Source organism: Camelus bactrianus, chromosome 8 (assembly GCF_048773025.1).
Source record: "Camelus bactrianus isolate YW-2024 breed Bactrian camel chromosome 8, ASM4877302v1, whole genome shotgun sequence".
NCBI classification, from domain to species: Eukaryota; Metazoa; Chordata; class Mammalia; order Artiodactyla; family Camelidae; genus Camelus; species Camelus bactrianus.
Window position 1 is genome coordinate 76,541,948 of NC_133546.1, and position 20,234 is coordinate 76,562,181.

General features: G+C 37.7%; 1 protein-coding gene across 1 annotated transcript in view; it reads left to right on the forward strand.

Moving 5' to 3' along the window:
- RIMS1 (regulating synaptic membrane exocytosis 1) overlaps nt 1–20,234 on the forward strand; it is a 451,285-nt gene that overhangs the window by 331,013 nt on the left and 100,038 nt on the right. The window contains 3 exon segments of the mRNA XM_074368769.1: nt 5,872–5,943; nt 13,512–13,624; nt 17,530–17,559. Coding sequence (XP_074224870.1) covers nt 5,872–5,943; nt 13,512–13,624; nt 17,530–17,559 — 215 coding nt within the window.

Sequence of the window (20,234 nt, forward strand, 5' to 3'; positions counted from 1 at the left end):
GAATTATTCTGCTAATGTAGCTCTGATTTCTTTTGCAAATAACCAGATTTCTATAGTGTTCTACACTTGTCACTTGGAAGCAGCAGTATCCGGTGGTTTCTTTTTATTCAAAGTAGACAGATTCTTTCTACATTGAGAATATTTCTGGGATGAAGAAATCACCCACTTTTTCATTTCCAGATTTCATGACAGTTGCCACATAGATGCAGAGTTAACGTGGAATCACTTATGAATTCAGTGCATTACTAATCATTTTTGTTTGCTTCATAACATCCTTTCTTATCTGTGCTTTTCAAAAAAAGTCCTATATTTGAATGAATGAAATGTAGCTATGTACTAAAATACTTGGTGAGTCTATTTAATGTCTATAGTCATATACATAAATGTCAATAATAAACAAAAGGGTGAATGTATCTTAATGGCCTGAACCCATCTCACTGCATACGAACATTTCTTATTTAGGTAGATTCTATCTAAATTTAATTTGTTTCTTCCTCAACTTATGAGGAAGCAAGATGATAGAGGTCTGCATTTCACATTAAGCCATCTTGGTAGTCAGCCAGGAGAGATACAGAAGTATTCTTATGAACATCAATATTAATTATAATTGAAACATTATGTGGTAGAATTTATTACATTTTCCCCAAAACAAAACATAGCATATTTTCATTTTAGTAACATATTAGTTTCACACTTTTAGAATTGTCTAAGATCTCCAGAAAAGTTGTCTTCACCAGTGTCTTCAGGGAATTGCTCTGACTGAATTTAGTTATCGATGAGGAAAGAAAAAGAGCACAGAAACAGATTTTAACAGTTGCCTTTCTTTTCATTAGCACATTTTATGAGTCTTCATACATAAATAGAGAATAATAATTGAAAATGGAACACCAAGAAAATTAGATTTAATGTGGACACCCCCACTTGTGATTATTACTCTTGCTTCAGTTTAATAATACAGTAATTATTGTAATACCTTACATTGGAATGGACCTTTAGCATTTAAGGAACTTCATTTGTGCCCTGTGAACTAGGAAACATAAGGCCAAAATCACACAACTAGAAGTTGTGAAGTAAAGAAAAAACTCAGGATTTCTGATTCTTGCATGTCTAAACCAAAGACATCTTCTTTATGAATAATAAAATAATAACATTTTAGGAGAACAGAAAACATGTTAAAACCCCAAGTAAATAAGATATGATGGAAATATGTAGCTCTGTTGTGTTTGTGTTTATCAAATGACCCCTCCAGTAAACATGCAGTTGTTCAAGGTCACTGGATGGCAGAGTGGACAGAGAACACAGGACATGGGGACAGGAGGATGGTGTCCTCTCCATCACTTAACCTCTCTGCAACTCATCTTCCTTGTCTGTAGATTTAGGTAATTGTCGATAGACTAGCTGAATCCTATCCCTTTAGAATCTAAAACTGAGTCCACGCTGCCTTGTTGCATCATGATAAGCATCCATTGGACCAGTAATTTTGACTGACACTTCGTTATGCATAAAGCGGTAACTGAGGACATTTCTTATTTATGGTATTTTATGTTTTACCAAAGACCAGAAAACAATGCAGAGTTTTATGTCTGAATTCATTTGATTTGATGTAAACTGAATTTTATAACCCTAGTTAAGTTTTTACATGTTAAAACTTTTTAGACTCTCGAGTTCCAGTATAATACTCAAAATACTACTTTTGAAGCCACCTATTCAACAAGTATTTATTGAGAAGCTACTCTGTGCTGGGTATTGCTGTTAACAGTCATGACCCAAACAGACACAGTTCCTGGCCGTAAGGAACTTAGGAGAGACTCTTGTAAGGTAGAAGGTGATTCATTCCACACTGTTCGTTTTATGATTACGTGATCAGTAGCTTTAGTAGTATCATACATGAACATAAATTGACTGTTCTAACCTTTCCTATTTTACATATATTATAAACTCTATTTATTCCAAGAAAGAGCTGTATTTAAAATATACAGTACAAGGGGGGAAGGTACAGCTCAGTGGTAGACTGCATGCTTAGCATGCACAAGGTCTTGGGTTCAAGCCCCAGTACCTCCATTAAATAAATAGATAAATAAACCTAATTACCTCCCCCCTCCAAATTAATTTTTAAAATGCATTATATTCATAACTATAACTTGGGATTTGGAGTAGAAGAGACAGAATTTTCTATTTTCTCCTCTATTTTTGCTTTACACTGAATTATTACAATTAACTGTATGTCATTTTAATTCAATTTGAGGATTCTTTTAAGTGGTTAGAAGAATTATAAGGGCATGTCGTTTGTAGAAAACTCTAGAAGAATCTTCAGTAAAATAAGTTTCTATGGCATTTGAAGAGAAAAATCGGGGGACACCCTTAATAAGAGGATTAAAAACAAAAAACAGAAGTTAGATGCATTAACTTCTACATGAATATCTATCATCCAGTCATGGGCACTGACTCTGAGTTTGATCCTCTTTGAGTTATTCATGTTTGAATTTGATGAATAAGAGTCTTTACCTTCAAGAAACAAATATATATGATTATCATTTTAAATAATACTTTTATAGCATTTTTCTCTTGCTATTCTAAGTAATGCTAAAACCACTCCAAGTCCTTATTTATGTAATAAAACAAAAACTGAAAATATTAATTAATACTGAAATGGAATTAGCAAGTCTGAGAGGTGGTAGTGTTTTTCTTGCCACTTTGCAGATGGGAAAAACTGAGGCACAGAGAGGTTAAGTAACTTAACTGAAATCACCCAGCTAGTCAGAAGCAGAATGGAGCTCAAGCCTACACTGGCTCTAGAATCCATGCTGTTAGCCACTGTGTTCCAGTGTCATTTTTGCCAAAGATATAATGCATTCAACAGTATTGAGATTATGGACTCTGAGTTTGTCTCATAGGTTAACATGTAAGGACTGTGTGAGTTGGAGCAAATTACTTAACCTCTCTAAGCCTCAATCTCCTTGCTGTTAAAAAGGATGAAAGAGTAGGACCTTCCTCATTGGATGGGTGAAATTCGATGAGATAATGCAGCAAGTTCTTAGTACATGCTAGATATTTGTGTCATAATGGTTGTCATCGTGACCATCATCAGTTCCTGTGATAATCAGTCTACTGTATGAATCCATTAAGTTTTAGGGATGAGAAGAGGGAGAGTTGAAGGTTTTATAGAAGAAATAACATCTCTGTTGGGTCTAGACAGATGACTAGAAATTACAAGGGGTCGGAGAGAAGCAGACACATTCTAAAAGATGTCTGTCAGCCTTTCATCATGCAGAGGTGGCACACTGGCACCAAGACCCGCCAGATTCCACACACCCCTTGCCCTCCACCCTCAGACTCTCGTCCTCTGCCTCTGCTCTCTCCACACTTTCCTTTCTGGTCTGCTTCCTGTCGCCTGAACCTCCCCAAGCATCCTACTGGAACCTGCAGCCTGCGCCTGTCCCCCACACCCTGGCCCTCCCCTACATTTCTGAGCCTCCTTGTCCCAGTTTACTTACTGCTATTGTCGTTAACATTTATCACCTTCTGACATGTTGTATGCTTTGCTTGGTTGAGGGTTTTTGGTCGTTTGTGCTTATTGTTTGCCTTCTACCAGTAAAATACAAATGGCTCGAAGGCAGAAATCTTGGTCTGTTTTGTTCACAGACATAGTCCAAGCACCAGAACAGACAGATACATGCTCAACAGATACATGCGAAATGAACAAGTGAATGAATGAGTGAAAACCCTCTGTGACAGTGAGTTTCATGAATTGGCCTGACTCTGAGTTCTCCTTTGGCTCTTGCTTTTCTGAAGATGAGAAAAAGGATCTGGGTTCTCCCAGTCTCTAAGCACACTTGGGGCCAAGCATAAATTTCTGCAAACGACAGACTACTTTTTATTTGGAGCTCACATCCCTCCTGGGCCTGCAGACTTTCTTCCTCTGCCCCTCTCCTCCCCTCCCTGGGGCTCCTTCTACTCCCTAGATGCCTTCCTTCCCTTTGCTTCAGGAATTTTTGTCCCCTCCCAACAACCATCCCCCGCTGACTGCAGGCTTGTGCTAAATCCTGTTCTGCTCTTTCCCACCCTGTGGTCCTCTGTCCCAGCCATGCAGTCAACAAAGTAAATGAGAACTATCCCCCGTAGCATCTGAGAGAGGCTCTCCTAGTGCTCCCGGGCCTGTGCCAGATGCCCTGGTCTCTTCCCTTCCTGAACAAGGGTGCATCCAGAGGGTGTGCGTCAGAATCAACCTCCTTCATTCTCTTTGCTGGACAGAAACAGCTCAGGAGCCAGACACACTGACATTCTGATCCCAGCTCTGCCACTTGCTGACTGTGTGGCCCTGCCCTGAGCCCGTGTCCTCATCTGTGAAATGAAGGTGGCACCTTCTGAAAGGATCCTTGGGAAGCGAAAATAAGGCAATGCCTCCCTCAGTCCCCGGCACAGGGTTTTCTTGAATATCCTGTTTTCTGACCAGGAAAGGGAAGTGATGAAGGAGAGACAGCCCCCTCCACTGTCCCTTCAATTTTTTCACCTCCTCCAGAGTGAGATGTCAGAGTAACAAAAGACTGAAAAACACAAAGCGGAAGCCGGATTTTAAACCCAGATTCCGAGTTTGAGGGTCAGAATAGTGTGAGCTTACTTTTCAGCAACTGTGAGAGAGACAGGGAGGGAGAAGCATCCCCAGAATTGCCCTGTGAGGGTGGACTTTGTACTTTCATCCGCATCTCTGTGCTGCACGGGACTGCACTCTCAGAATATGTAACATTAATAACTAAGAAGAATGAAGATGAGAGACTAGATCTTAAAAGTTCTCATCACAGGGAAAAACAGTTCCTAAGTTGTGAGGTGATAGATGTTGCCTGGGCTTACTGGGGTGACAACTTTCCAATATATGTAAATATTGAATCATTATGTTGTACACCTGAAATTAATGTACTGTTGTGTGTCAATAACATCTCAAAAAAAAAAACAAAACACAGTTTTCTCCTTAACATTGTTGGAAGGAAGCGGTATCAGAAAAGAAAAATAAGGATGAATTGTAGATAATCAATTATTGAGATAAAAATATATTAATTTTTATGGTTTCTCTTTTTTTGAGTGTGACTTTCTTGATCACAAAATTTTTAAATTTATTTCAAATAGATAATAGTCCAGACACATTTTAGGTTAAATAGGCATATGTAAGCAACCTTGGGGAAGTAAACTCTATGTATAAACATTATTTCTATGGGAAAATGCATTTCAAGTTTTGAATATTCAATGCACATGCGTACTTCTAGAATGTGGAATAAGTTGGGAACTTAATTCTTTGATTTGTGATCTATGATTAGCTTTTTAAAATGCTGCAAAAGTACCTTTATGATAATTTTTTAAAATAATTTGAACAGTTGATTTTTAAATACTTTTATTTATGTCCAACACATTTTACTATAGCCTTTTTCTTCTCTTCATAATTTTATGGGAGAAAAAAAGAACAAAAAACAAAGGGAAAACTCTTTGGAGCACCCAGTTTCAGCCTGTAAAAGTGGAGGACACGTCACCCGTTTGTGGTCTTCACCACCTCACCCATGACTGTCATCACATTTACCATCACCGTGTTTCACCAGTTTGATCATCAAGTTTGTCTACTCCTCAGGGGAGGCACAGTGGTCAGCGGGAGTCACCGTGAAATCACAAGTGTAGACTCACTTGTCTAGACTGACGGGATGTCAGCTTCTTGTGCCTCCTGGTCTTCCACACAGCATCAGTCCTGAGTTTTATTTTAATTTTATTTGAAAATAGTCGGTAAAAATAGTTGCCATTTTTCACATCTATTGCTTTTTATCATTGTATGAGATGACTGTAGCTTTATTCATCATATATTTTGTATTTCTTTAACATTTCATCCCACAGGCACTCCAGAAAGTCTGAAAGATCTAGCATCCAAAAACAGACTAGGAAAGGCACTGCCTCTGATGCAGAAAGGTAGGCTTGCTGTCGTGCCGTGCCGCATCTTCCGTTTCACTAACGCATTCTGGGGCGCCTGCACTCTCATTTTATGTGATCCGTGCTTAAACACAAATGGTGATGTTTAAAGACGTTCATGTAAATGAATCTCCTATTTGGGAGTAGCCTCATTCAAAAAAAAAAAAAAAAATAGGTACTTTGAAGGCAGCCCTGAAGTCCTAGGGCTTAAGAAAAGTCTCATCCGTTTCTTCTAATCATAGTTTTGTCTACGAAGAGGATTAAATTCAGTGCACTCCTATATATATATATTAAGATATTAAAACTTCGTTTCTGAGGTGACTGAAACGTTACCAATGAATATCTGGCCTGAAATATGCAAATATTTTGAGTGTCTGTTATTTACCTGAATAACACCATCTTCTTAAAAACCTCTTTTCTGCAAATGGATAATCTAAGAGTCCACTTGTATATTATAATCAAAGATATTTGTTGAGTTAATGTAGATCTTTTGTCTGCAGTTCATTCAGCTCTACAAATTTTTGAAATACATTTAGGTGCAAGATACTGATAGGTTTTTTCACATAGCTGTTAAAAAACTGTTAAAAAAAAAAAAAGCACCAAAAATCCAATTAACATACGTTCACTCATCCAACAAGTATTGAGAGTAGGCGGGGTGACATGGATGGAAGTGAATGTGTGCATCCAGTTGTCACAGCTGCTACAGAGGTGCGCACAAGGTACAGTGAGAATGCAGGGGACAAGTGGGCTGCAGAGGAGATTGGGAAATAGTTCCTAAACAGGTAACACAAGCTAATGCAGCCGTATGAAAGGACATGAGTATGAAAGGACATGAAGAACAGAGTGGTCTATGAGAAAGGAACAATAGGAAAAAATACTGAGGCTTGAAACATCCCCTTGAGTTTGGAGAAACCATACCTACTTTGGGAGGGAGAACAGGATTCAGGAGATGGGAGAGAGGGCTGAAAACAGACCTGGAGGAATTCTTGGAGGTTGGGTTACATATGACCTTGCAGGCCAGGCCATAGAACTTCACCTTACTTTATTCATCTGTGAGACATTGACAGGCTTTAAATGTGGGAGGGTGATGGTTGGTTTTGAGTTCCAAAATTACACGTCACTTTAACCGCAGTTTGGAAGGTGGATTGAAAAAGCCAGGGGTAGATGCCAGGCTGTCACAATAGGTTTGGTCGAGATGGAATCTGCACAACTTAGTGATTTGCTCAATTAACAGCTTTGTGCCCAGCTGTGTGTTAAGTTGAAGGAATAAAATAGTAAGCAGCAAAATTGGAAAGCTTCCCAGAGGATGTTGCCTCCGAATTGAGGTCAGAAAAATCAGTAAGAATTAGTCACCTCAAGGGCTGTGGGTAAAGAGGGATGGAATTTGTTCCTGGCTAATGGTCTACGGAGATACTGATCCTTTAGGGAACCTAACTTATGATGAAACAAGGGTCCTGGGAACTAAAAAACCTGTTAAGTAGAAATTCAGTTTTACAAAAATGTTGGGCTCTGGGGAAGAAAGTGGAGCACAGAGTCATAGCTGTTCAGATAGACGGATAACTGATAGATAGACAGACGGATGGACAACAGACAGGTAGATAGGTAGACAGATGAACAGACAGATGAACAGATAGACATATAGACAGAAATGTAAATAGATAGGCAGATAGATAGTAGATAGACATGGACATACAGATATACAGATGACAGATGGACAGACAGATATGGATGGACAGATAAACATAGACAGATGGACATATAGATTGGTAGTTAGATAGACAGGTAGATGGATAGGTAGATAAATATGTAGATAGACAGGTAGACAGATAAGTAGATAGACAGATAGATAGATGGACAAACAGGAAGAATTTAATGAAACAATACTAATACGTAAACAGTATGCTTACCTATTCTTTTCTTTACTGTCAACACAGCTAATTGCAGTCTCTCTACCAGCATTTAAATGATCTGAGCTCCTTTAGACAGTCTTCAGTCTTCAGCCATCATTTACAGCCCCCATCATATGCACTCACAATTTCAATTGTTTTGACAAGATTGAAATTTTTCCTTAAAGTTTCATATTCTCTACAGTGCATTCTGGCTTCCTTACATTTCACAGTTACTAGTTGAGTGACAACTATGTGCAGTTGTGTATTTAGGATGTATCAATGAACAAATTTTTTTGACAATAGGATACCATTGTACAAAATGTTATCTATGTTTCTAGAGTCAACTGAAGGTGTTTAACTCCAGATATTTGAGCATTTTCCTCTGCAGCCTGAAAATGTTTGTAGATAAACACGAATCCTCCCTCCAATAAGAACAGCAAGGATTTGATTGCCTTCCAGTCTCAAGTGTTTGCTGCTTAAGGACCATATTCATCTTACTCTTTTATTACTTCCTCTGCTTGTAGATTTTAATATAGAAAACTGAAACCTTTTAGGTGTGTGGATTTACTTGATTATAATTAAATCTCTACATTGATTTTTATTAGAGTATAAACTGCATGCCTAGCTTTTAAGTGAGTTGTTGAATAGCTAATTATAAAGGAAGAATTGGCCTGCATTTTCTAGGTTTACATTACTCTCATTTCTTTAGAAGAGACCTTGAGTTGACATATAACTACAGGTCAATTGAGGTCACAGTATGAAAGTTTTGGACACTGAGTCTTGGCCTGTGGGAATTAACAACTTCCCCAGAGGAATCACATCCCACAGTCATACCTTGGCTTCTAGCAAAAGTTGCCGTGTAATTATCATAAATGTAAAGGCCTTTAGTTGGCCTCACAAAATTTGACCTTTTGAGGCATAGCCTTGTACAAAAATATTTTGAAAGATATGGTGACCAATTCTGGACAGAAGAAAGGCAGGACTGACTTCTGAATTTGGTATCCAGCCATTGAAAGCAGACTTCAGACCCTCTGAGGAAGCCCCCAGTAAATAAGAGTGAGACTTTTCACCCTCGCGTGAATTCAGCTCGCCTTGCTGCATCCTCCTCTGGTACCTTTCTTGTGGAACCCGCACACTGCGTCCTACCTGGGGATGTCTTGTCAGGACTAGTATTTAGAATTGCTTCAGTATGCATCCTACATTGCACAGCTGCTATCGGAAATGGTCCACGTAGCCCTGAAGTGGCCATGACTGGGGGAACCATCTTGGACACTTGGCCTTAAATACCACATGCATGTCTACCCTTTAACAAGTAATTTTTTTTTATAACCCAGACCTATAATTTTAAGCCGCAATAGAAGCAATTTACTACAAGTCGACTTGCATCAACAGAAATGTCTAAGGTTTTGGTGGGAAATGTGTTTTACTTAAGTTAAAGTCAAAACACGAGTCTCAGGTGAAGAGAGTAAGTGTGGATTGAACTCAGTGGGAAATCTTTAAATCTTTAAATATGAGTTTGGAGATGGTGAACTAAAGTCAGATATAGGTTTGAATTGCAATTTTGTTCTAGAAACGTCCTTATTTTTGTTTAAAAATATAATATGTACGGACACAAAAGCAAAGTAGATATTCATTAAATACCAATTTCCGTATTTTTGGTTCCTATAAATTATCAAGAGACAATTCTGTTGAATCTTGTCAAACGATTTGATACCTGGACATATACTTGCATTTTGTTTTACAAGAGTTAACAGCACATCCAGGGGTGTGAGATGACATGGGAGCAAATCCTATCTCAAAGGTGGAAGGGGAGCCAGTGTTGGAGGTGATAAACCTGCTTGGGTCCAGCCTTTGTCATTTTTGTCCTTTGCAAGTCATTCTGTGACCCCCGGTTTTTCCCTCTGAAATGGGGAGTCGTAACACTTCTCAGAGCTGTTGTGAGCATGCAAAGAGAGGACGGAAGTGCTTACGTCTGGGGCACGTACACCGCCACGCACGGGGTCACGCGTGCGCACTAGTCCCGGCTCCGTACTGATGCTCCGTAAGAAGGGGCTTACGCTGTCACCCTCCTTTATCCCGCATCCCTCCCCGTCCCATCGTCTAATGCGGCGGTCCTTCATCTCTTTCCCTCTGACACCCCGTTTCACCTGAAAGCCTGGGTTCTCTCACCATTACACTCCTGCCCCTCAGACTTTCTTGATCAGTCCTCCTTCCCTCTTGCCTAAAACAAATTATTTACTCTGCTCCATCACTCTTCCTCCAAATCCTTGCACGTCTCTCTCCCTCCTGGTTCTGCATTTCCCTCTCCTCCGGTTCCCTCCCTGTGACTCAGCCTTGCCGCCACCCACCTCGCTTGTCCTCAGGCAGTGGCTCCTGTGCCCTGCTCCTTTGGTCTGCTCTTTCTTTTTTACTAGTTTCTGTAATAGTTTGTTTTTTTTTTTTTTATAGTTTTTAAATAGTTTTTTTATAGTTTTCTTTTTTATTTTGGCCTGCGCTTTTTTTTTTAATAGTTTGGTGGCAGAAACCATTCTGGTATGCAGGGACTTTTAGTTCATGTCAGACGAAAAACAGACCTGGTGCTAAATGATTAACCTCTAATAGAACCCGTCGTTCTCAGGCCCTGCAAGCTCAGGGCTCGGGCTGTGAGATCGCTAAGTGACTTAGCCTCCATCTGTGCAACATTCATCTAGAAAGCCGCGTGTTGGCCTCGAAATTGCATCTTATATTTTTGCCATTTAGTTTGGTACCACGTAAAGCCAACCTAAATATTCCATTTCAAGTCATGTTTAAGAAGTCCTTTTAAGTGCTTATGAACTGCATTCAGGAATGAAACCAGGTTTTAGTGAAATTGGCAATATCTGTGAAATTTCTCAGTCCTCGGGTGAAAACGGTATTATTCGATTTTCAAGCCATGTCTTTTGAGCAAAGAGTGTGTTGAAATTTATTCTTATAATAATGCCTTTGAAAGAATAACAGATGAAAATTCATTCTTTATCACTGGAAGGGACTCCATCCCACAGTCCTTCCTGCATAAATTAATTCTGTAGAACTGAGTTAACGTGAAAGATCAACCCAAGATGAATGAACAGTTTTGATATGTATTGTCAGCGCTGTCTTCTTTTAATCTGGAAATCGAAGGGACAGTCCAGGTGGCAGAATCTGCCTTGGGGTCTGACAGAGCATTAACCCCGAGTTCAGGGATTTAAATGCACATTGAGGACCTAAGCTGTACCTTTTTGGCTCTAAAACCTGGTATCTTACCATTTTATTGCTCGGAAATAAAGGAGATACCCTGTGTCAAAATAATCAGAGCTGTGAACGTCACTCACTTAGCGGAAAAACTGTCAATCTGAACGCAAGTTGAGCAGAGCACCTACTAATTAACATACTTCCTGTGACTGATGAGTCTTCCCTAGTCTCACACCCTTTAAACTGCTTAATTAACTTTACAGCATTGTTTTCAAAAGGATGAAGTGTTATTTCATGGCTCCTGTCACTGTAAAAAATAATACAGATTAGGTATTTTAAATACACGTTTTATTTAAAATACATACTGAAAATGATGAAAAAAGCAAAAACGTGTATCTGTTTTAAATACATATATATATGTATACATATATATATATGTATACATATATATATTCACATATAAATATTAGTTTTTAATTCTCAATCCTTAACTCCGAATTGGCTTCATAATAATTTTGAATTCTGTATTAAGATAACTGTCCATGCATGGACAAATATTCTTTCAGATACTTTTAGACCTTAGAGGACATGTTTTTACCCATATATCAGCCACCTGCATTTAGTCGGTTCAAAAATGAAGCATTCCCCATCTTGTTATATCATTTTAATTTGTTTATCTAATTAAATTAACCTCAGAAGACATCTTCCTTTAGCTACCTGTTTGGAAGAGACTTCCTTATTGCAGAGTAAATTTATGAACACTGTAAAAATACATGCAGAGTTCCCCCAGGGCACTGTTTCTTGCAGGCAAGTGCTTGGAGTATCCTGGGGTTCATTATTCTGATTGTGCTCACGCATTCAATCGAGATAACTTTCCTGAGGTCTTGTTCTCTGTGCAGCTGTGTTCTAGGCACTAGAGATACAGCTCAGTCAGAGACAAGAGACAGAAGTCTCTGCAACTTAAAAGAGGTTCATTACGCTGGGGGGGCTCTACATGTGCCCTCTCGAAACCACACGGCATGCCCCTCTGCGAGAACTCATCAGTTTGGTTTGAATTCCTTTTCAGTAACCGTGTGATGGGTTTTCTTCTGGGTTTTAAAATCACTGTCTTGTTAAGAGTAACCAGATTTTCCTTGGACAAAATGTGTTGGGGTATCAAAAGTTAATGTGAACCTGCTGACTGAGGATCTTTTCTGACCCTAATGTTTTAGGGTTCTCCCACCATGTCTTTCTAGAAGGGGATACGCAGCCCCAAGAGCGACTGATCAGCCAGTCCTTAGGGGAAGGCATCCCGCTCGCTCCAGGTCGAGTGAGCACCCTAGTGTCAGAACACTGTGTTCTACCTACCACCTTGCCCCCGGAGGGTCGGCGCCACCTTCTCCGCTTCTGACAAGGTCGTTATTCAGTGTCCAGCCCAGCATCCGTGTCCTGCCTCCGGGTGTCGGTGTGGTGTTGTACCTTCCTGAGCACACGACGCTTTCACTCATTACGACACCATAACTCTTAACCCTTTCTTTGTGACACTTAAACCTCTCCCACCTCCTCTCTTACCTGCATCTCTCTTCACTGTGCTGGTGGTATTCTCTAGTTCCTGCCAATTAGCTACCATTGAAAATTAAATTTGGCTGTGTTATGTCCTTCCATCTGTTTGTGGCATATTCATATATACATATATATTTTTTAATTATGTGAAATTCTTTATAAGAAATTACCTGGAATTAAATGTGTATTTGCTTTAAAAAAGTGTTGTAAGAGGAATTAGAAACAAAATGCTTTTCATCTTTGTTCAATAAACTCTTAGTGTTTTAGAGTTCTTAGGTAAAAAAAAAAAAAAAAAATTGAATGCCAGCAGATGGAGGTCAGCTGATTCCTGTATAGTAGTAATGTATCTCCACACTTCTTAAATTTGTTTTTACAATTTTGATCTTTGCACCAGTATATTTCATAGTATGTGCCCATGGTTATTTTTTAAAAATATCTTTCACGGTTTTTCCTATTTAAAAATAAAGTACAAGTGAATGATAATTTATAAAAGTCTGCAGCTAGAACTATTGTTATCACTGATAAATAATTCTAGCTATAAATACAGATTTAATAGTTGCAATTTAGGCAACAGCCTTTCTTAAATAATTTACCCATGTTGTGATAACTCAGAGGCTGTAAGTAGATATTTTGGGTTAAGCCTACCAAAAGGAGATAACTTAACAGAAAGCCACAGCTTTGTGGAAAGTTAATGTAAAGAATTGAGTTTGTTTCTGCCCCATTCAGGAATTCATTCTGCAGAAATACGTGTAGCAGACAGTCCCGTCTCTTTTAGCCCTTTTTTGTAATATTCCTTTTACACGTAAGAAGTATTTGATTTTGCTTCCAAAGGCCCATTTAGGGGTTTTATGTCTGTCTTAATAGTAACAGATAGAAGGAAAAGATTTTTGTTGGGTCCTCTTGGGATTTCATCGTTTCATTTGCCCTGCTTTGTTTTTTCCCCTGCAGAATGCACCGTCAAGGAAGCCCAGCCCAGTCTCCGCCCGCAGACACAGCCTTCAGCAGTCGCAGGGGAAGGCAGCTCCCACAAGTGCCCGTGAGAAGTGGCAGTATAGAACAAGGTATCCCATAAAGAGAGATCTTTGCCAAAGTCTTGGATTTGAGAGCCACCACTTTTTATACCTTTTTATTAATAGAGTAGTGTTTTCATTTTATATCTAGTTTGATGAATCCTAGGAATTCAAGATTCTTAGAATTTTATTCCCAGCACCTAATTATAACAGTTCACGGTATATACCCTGTTTCTACTGAGGGAGTGAATGAAGGTTGATTCAAAGAACAGATTGAGCCCTGGGGATACTTTTTCCAAAGGTACAAAGAAAGAAAATAAAATTTAAAAACCTTCAGGTACAACATGGTATTTTATGTGTTAAAAGAAGACTTATTTAACCTTGTTTTAAAAATATTTTCAAATGAAATGCTTGATTATATTAAAGGCTTTGCTAGTATTTTTATTTTAACTCATCTGCAATATCTTGTACTTTTTATACAGGTTTGATGATGAAAAATGACTTAGAGCACACATTTTACTGTTTTTTTTTTTTAACAGTTAAAGTCACTTAAAATTTCCCTGATTTTAAGCATATACACATTATGTTTTATTCTCCTAGAAAAAAAGAGGGCACTGGATTTGGGGGGTGTGGAGGGAAAGAGTGTTTTGCTAGTGGAAATTAAATGCACTAAATTACCTAGGTAGATGATTTAAATACTGGCTTAAATGGATCACTGTTTTCTTCATGTAACCCAAGGTGCTATCCCATTTCTCAGTAGGTGAAATGACTTGTTATCAGTATATGTTATCACATAAATCTTACCAGAGATTTGTTAAGCAGTCTGCTGAAATGCTGTTTAATTTGGGGTTATAATATAAATGCGGCGGACTTATATTTGGATTGAAAATCTCCATCCCTATGAAACAACTGAAAGGTTAACATTTTGAATATTTTTTCCAACAGTGTTGGTTGTTGCTGATGTAAACCTTGTATATTCCCTTCTATACTGAGGGCATTGGGTATGTGTGTTTTACTCACTGGAAGTGCTTTACTGAATGTATCACAGAAATGTGAAGGGTCTAAGAAGATAAATACATCGTTTCAAAGACTGATACAGCAGAGTTTGTCAGAGAGTACTTGGTTATAGAAAAATTAGTGTAGGTTTAAAGAAGTATCAACTTACTGATAGAAAAATGCTGCTCCAATAACTCTGGATTTGTATTACTTTTTAAAATCATACATCCCATTGATATATCTTGCTTTAATATTCTGGGTTATTATAAGGGTCTTCATTTAGTTAATCAGGAAAATATGAGGCTATGTGAAACTCTGACTTTCTTTTCTAAAATAGCAATTAATTCATTGAAATTCTCTATTCATGTGTTTAACAAACTTTTTCTCTGGGAACATTTTGAGAAGATAATTCATAATAAATGTTTTTAAAACTGTAATCAGTAAGAGCTTAGAGGAAATTATTTTAAAATATACTTTAAAAATGAAATTTGGTGTTTATTGAAATTACCCATTCATGAACTCCTGTTGCACAACTAAAACAACAGATTCTCGTGTTTAGCTGCAAACATAGTATCCTTGGTCATATTTCGCTAAAGATTGATAACCAAAAAGTCATGTGTTCCTAAAATTCTTTGCATTTCCTCCAGCTGCTAAAGCACTTCAGGCTCATAAGCATAAAAGGCACTGCCTATAATTCTCATGCAGTGAGATTACACTTTTATTATTCTGTGGAAATAAGAATTGCTTCTACAGAATCAGATGGGTTGGATTTTGGATTTTGGTTTTTCAAAAGCTCATGTTCTATTGTTAATATCAATCAGCATTACTGTCTGTGATATTCGTACTCACGGTTGTCTTTCAGAGAAATCATCAATTTGTAAGGATTGAATTGAGGTGGGAAGACAGGAATGACTGAGGATGGAATTGGTGGAGTTATTTTGATATTTAATATCACAAATACATTAGGAAACGCTTGTTACTTGAGGTTCCTGAACTTTCTGATCTTGAGTTATACAGATACAACATACATGTATTATTGTACCTACATATTAAAAAAAAAAGTTGACAACATACATGTATTGTTATATCTACATATTCGTCTATAATTGAAATGCATCCGGTTGGCTGTATGATGTTACTATGTGATTTGGGACGTTTGATAAAGGATGATGCTGTCTGCCATCATCTTATTATGAATCTATTTCAAACTGAAAAGTTCATCTGACATCTTTGTGTGTCCTCAAATATGTTTAAAAGTAAGCTTCTAATTTGATTAATGGACTAGACAGAATTTAGCTTTAAGATTGATTTCAGTGGTGTTCTTAGGACTATAGCATCATGTCGTTTTTTTCCTTTGATATCTGAGATTATATTTTCTTTTGATACGTTAAAATTTACTTCTGTCTTCTATGAAGATTAATGCAGAATGTACGTTGGTTTGTACCCTACTTGACTTCCTTCTTTCTGGTCTTGTTTTATGTTTTTGGTTTTTTTTTAATTTTTAACAAAGGATAATTTTCTTTTTTTAGAATAAGTAACTGAGTTGATAAGCTGTTGATTGGTAAGAGCAACTATTTCAAATGGTTTAGATTCCTGGATAATGATACAACTTGTTGATGAACTTATGAAATAATTCCATTCATACACAGTTTCTGGAGACAGTTACCTGCATTACTTTGTTTAGGATGAATACTGGGGTGATTAAATTGTTTGGATGCATGGGTTTTTTTTTAATGTAAATGATAAAGGCAATATATATTATTTTGAAAGCTAACATATAATTTGAAAAGACATGTTTACTTAATTTTTGAAAAAAGTATTTTAAAGTTTCTTTCAAAAATTAGGAATGATAGCCTGTTTGCTCCATGGCATCTGATTATGTTAAAGCAGAGTTAGGGAAAAAGAAGAGGAGTGATTACAATATAGATTTTGAGGTAAAGTAACTGAAAAAGTAGCCTTAAAATTTAGGTAACTCTAATGGTATGTGATAATGGAGAGCAAAGACTTGCAAGAAACTTCTCTGAGTTTATGCCAATGTAGTCCTTGTGGAGAGTGAGACTGAAAACAACACAATTTGTTGCATAAAATGTGTGATTTTCTGAAGCCAGTCAAGTGATTTTTATGTGTGTGTGCAGCCTAGACTTCTTTAAAAGATGTATTTAAGGATCCTTCATAAACTAACACCTGATGTGCCAGTTATGTATTATGCGTTCTGTTGTTAACGACCTAAAACTCTAATGGCATTCCCTTCAGAAATATCTAGATAGGCCATTATTTCTCAGTAAAACAGTGTACCAACAAGGAGGTCGCTAAAAGCTTAAGAAATGTCTAAGAAATATCGTCCCCAAAGAACAATTTCACTTTGAGATATTTTAATACAAATTTGAGAAGGAAGAAAGGACCACTTAAGTGAGAATATATTTTTTTCCATGTGGAAAATGTTACAGAATATTTTTCACAGTGAAAAGAAAATGCCTACTATCTAGCAAAAAAAAAAAAAAAGGAATTTATCTTTCTCATTTATTATATGAAATTTCAAATTATCTAAAATGCTGTCATTTTGGAAATGAAAATGCTACTTATGAATGTTAAATATGCTTTTAAATTCATTTGCAATAAAAAGTCACATTGGATTAAAATTAAAATACCTTAGTAAAGTGGGTGCTGAAATATTTTGCAATTCTTAAAGGCAAGAAAAAATACCACAAAAATACAGTGTTCAAATGTCAAATATATTAATTTCCCAATGTTTCTGTTTTTATTTCAAATCTTTAAATTATTGTATTCATTCTTTCTTTGATTAATTTTAGTACCATATTTGTCATGCAATTATGTCACGTTATACATTATGCATTTTTATTATTCATGCCATTGTGTTGATTCACATTTCCATGTCTAACTATAAACCTGCTGATTTCTTTCTTTTGTTTCCATCATTATGTGCATTTAATTCATTGAAGAACAAGAAAAATATAACTCATCCACAAAAGGTAAATATTAATGTAACTTTTTAACAATTTCATATTGTTCCTTTTCTTTCATAATATGTGAGCTGTGTAACTGTATTTATTGAAATGACAAGCAAACTTACTTTTACAGGTAGTGTTTTTCCTGGCAATGATTTTGTAAGGCAGTTGGCATGAATTATTTTGTACTGTGAGGAGTTCACATCAAAGAGGAAAAGATTCAAATTAAGAGTATTTTTCTTCAAAAATTGTTTGGCTACCCTGACAGCTAGAAGACAGTTCTCTCGGGAAAATGATAGCATATTTGTCTATGTTTTTGTCTGTTGGTGCTCCCCTGCTCTCATAGAGAAAGGGTTTAACTCTAAGAAGTAGAAGATTCCTGGAATTTCCTTCTAAACAGCAGTAGCCTCATGAAGGTCTGGCCCCTGCAGTCATGCATCTAAGTAGCTACCTGAATGTTACTCCTCTTGGCCTCGAAAGTCCTGCAGTACCCATCAGCCCTGTCCTCCTGAGGGACACAGGGGAAAAACCACTCGACCTGCTCTGTTGGCACCTTACTGGCCTCCTCCCCTCTGGTCCTTTGGATCACATTTGACTTTTGGTCTTTGGATGTGAGTCTCAGATAGACACAGACCTCATCCCACTCTCATGTGCCACCATATTTAGTGTTACTGGTGGCTTGATAATTGAATACATGAATATGAGCTTTATACTTAATGAAATAATATTATTAATAATACTAAAAAATTATATAATGCTGTATAATTTACTCAAAGTACAGGTGCTCAATATTTGTGGATGAGTGACTGAATTAATTTGTTATTTATAGTAACCCTAAAAGTCAGTCTTGCGAGTAGCATCACCCTTGTTTTATGAAAGATGAAACCCAGATTTAGAAATGAGAGATTCACCCATTCATGCTGCTGATGAGACGTAGACCACGAGCCCAAAGCTCTTACTTTTGACCCCCTCCCTCTATATATTAGTGTGTCCTATTTTAATAGGCCTAAATCCCAAGGATTTAGCCCAAACTCCTAGTATGTTGAGGTACGTGCTATGTATCTCAATGTCACAGAGTGAACATGGGAGATGGTATTCAATTACTTAGTTTGAATTTATAAAAATTTATTTATATTCTGGCACAAAATACATTTTTTGGCAAAGTGTCTGATATCCTAATCAATAAATATATAGTAATTAAAAAAATAAAATGTTATTCAAGGAGATCAAGATGTTTTGGGCCCTAGATTTTGCATAGATTTCTGGCCATTCTGCATTTTTAATTCAGGTATCAGAAACACTAATTTAGGTTCAGTGGTCCAAAAATATTGTGTTTGTCACTATTCAGGAGAATTTATTTAGATTTGAAAGATAAATTTTAGTATGATAAAAACATTAAAATTTTATATTGGAAATGGATCATGACCTAATTCAGTTAGCCAACAGGAAGAAAAAAAAATGTAGTAATTCTTCATTTGAGAGCATTTTCATCTATATTATTACTAACCAAAAGCTATGATTTGCTAATCAAAACAGAATCCGGGGCAGAGTAGAGCTCAGTGGTAGAGCACGTGCTTAGCATGCATGAGGTCCTGGGTTCAATCCCCAGTGCCTCCTCTAAAAAAAATCCCTGAGCAGTACAACCTCAAGTGTATGAAGTGTGCACTTTACAGCCTCCCTACAGAGCGTGTCAGGTTGTTACATAGACACAAGGTCACTGCGTCCTGTGTCATCACTCTGCCAAGTCTTCCTTGGACACAGGATGTGGATAAGTGTCATAGAATAGACCACGTGGCTGAAAACAAACAAAGAGGCACGTCCCAAATGCACCCAAGGCGAGCAGAGAGCCACAGGGGATGCCGTCCGTCTCCTCTGGGAGGTCAGGGAGCACAGCTTGGCCGTGAAAAGCCCAGACAGCATAGAAGCAAATTCCAGAAGTTTCTTTAAAGTCACATTTTAGGCTCACCTACCCTGTGAAAAAGCAGATGTTTTGTTTTGCATAGAAACCCTGCTGCTGTGAGCTGATCTTTTCTGGGGTCGATCCTATTGGAGAATTAAGTTGTCTTGAGGGCTCCCTGGGTAGATGGGGACCGGGCCACGCCACGCCTCGCTGATGGTACAGATGAAGGTGCCCCAAGTGAGAGTTCTTTTTTAATGAATTGTAGATGAACAGTGGCCCCAGGTTGTCGAGGATTAAGAGGTTGCACAAGGAGGGAGGGTATAGCTCAGTGCAGAGTGCATGCTTAGCGTGCACGAGGTCCTGGGTTCAATCCCCAGTACCTCCATTAAATAAAGAAAGAAATAAACCTAATTACCACCCCCTAAACCAAAAGAGGTTGCACAAGATGCAAGATTTTCATTGCTAAAACCAGGACAGCTCTGGGCAGACGGTAATGGTTGTTCACCCTCACTGAAGGAGACCAGTATATAATTTTCCAGCATATATTTTATAAAGCATATTTTTGCAAAGCACATGCAGAGAGGTGTAAAATGCCATCAACACGTTTCATGGTCAGTAGAATGCATTGGGCACTTACTCATGTCAGTGACTTGACTGAGCGTGTTACATGTTTATCTTATTAAATTTTTACAACAATGTGAGACACAACTAGTAGTATCATTTTCCAACTGAGAAAGCTGGCCCCATTTCAATCATGGCAACTGGAAGTGAGCCTCCCTCCAAAGACCGTATTCTCCAC